This window comes from Rhincodon typus, chromosome 50, assembly GCF_021869965.1.
Source record: "Rhincodon typus isolate 14 chromosome 50, sRhiTyp1.1, whole genome shotgun sequence".
Classification (NCBI taxonomy): domain Eukaryota; kingdom Metazoa; phylum Chordata; class Chondrichthyes; order Orectolobiformes; family Rhincodontidae; genus Rhincodon; species Rhincodon typus.
This window is the reverse complement of record NC_063381.1, coordinates 2883229-2883650: the sequence shown is the minus strand read 5'-3', so window position 1 is coordinate 2883650 and position 422 is coordinate 2883229. Positions and strand designations below refer to the sequence as shown.

The 422-nt window shown below is 58.5% G+C and overlaps 1 protein-coding gene across 1 annotated transcript in view; it reads right to left on the bottom strand.

The window, feature by feature from the left end:
* Positions 1 to 422, bottom strand: part of ttc5 (tetratricopeptide repeat domain 5) — an 8168-nt gene that overhangs the window by 4422 nt on the left and 3324 nt on the right. The window contains exon 3 of the mRNA XM_048620984.1: positions 136 to 347. Within this exon, the coding sequence (XP_048476941.1) occupies positions 136 to 347 (212 nt within the window). The remainder of the gene's footprint in view (positions 1 to 135; positions 348 to 422) is intronic.

Genomic DNA, 422 nt, shown 5'->3' with positions numbered 1-422 from the left:
GAGAGAGACTGGGCGGAGAGAGAGACAGAAACCGGGCGGAGAGAGAGACAGGGACTGAGCGGAGAGGGAAGCCCGAACAGTTCTGCCCAAATCCCCTCAGTGACTCAGATCCCCTTCCCTCCCCGAGGCTATTACATGGTTGAGTGCTCCGGAGAAACAGGTCTTGGCTCCAGCAATGTCTCCTTTCTTCCAGTAGACCTCGCCCAGCTGGTTCCATGCCTCCACCAGGCCCGGCTCTAACTTGACAGCCTTACACAGGGCTTCCTCTGCCTTGGGCCTGTACTCGGAGACCACATTGAGGGCCTTGCCTTTCAGCATCAGGAACTGGGCCTTGTTCGGGGAACTGCCTGTGGAACATGTTGAGGGGGGAAGGAGGAGAGGAAGAGAGAGATAGACAGACAGAGGGGGACAGAGGGACGGGG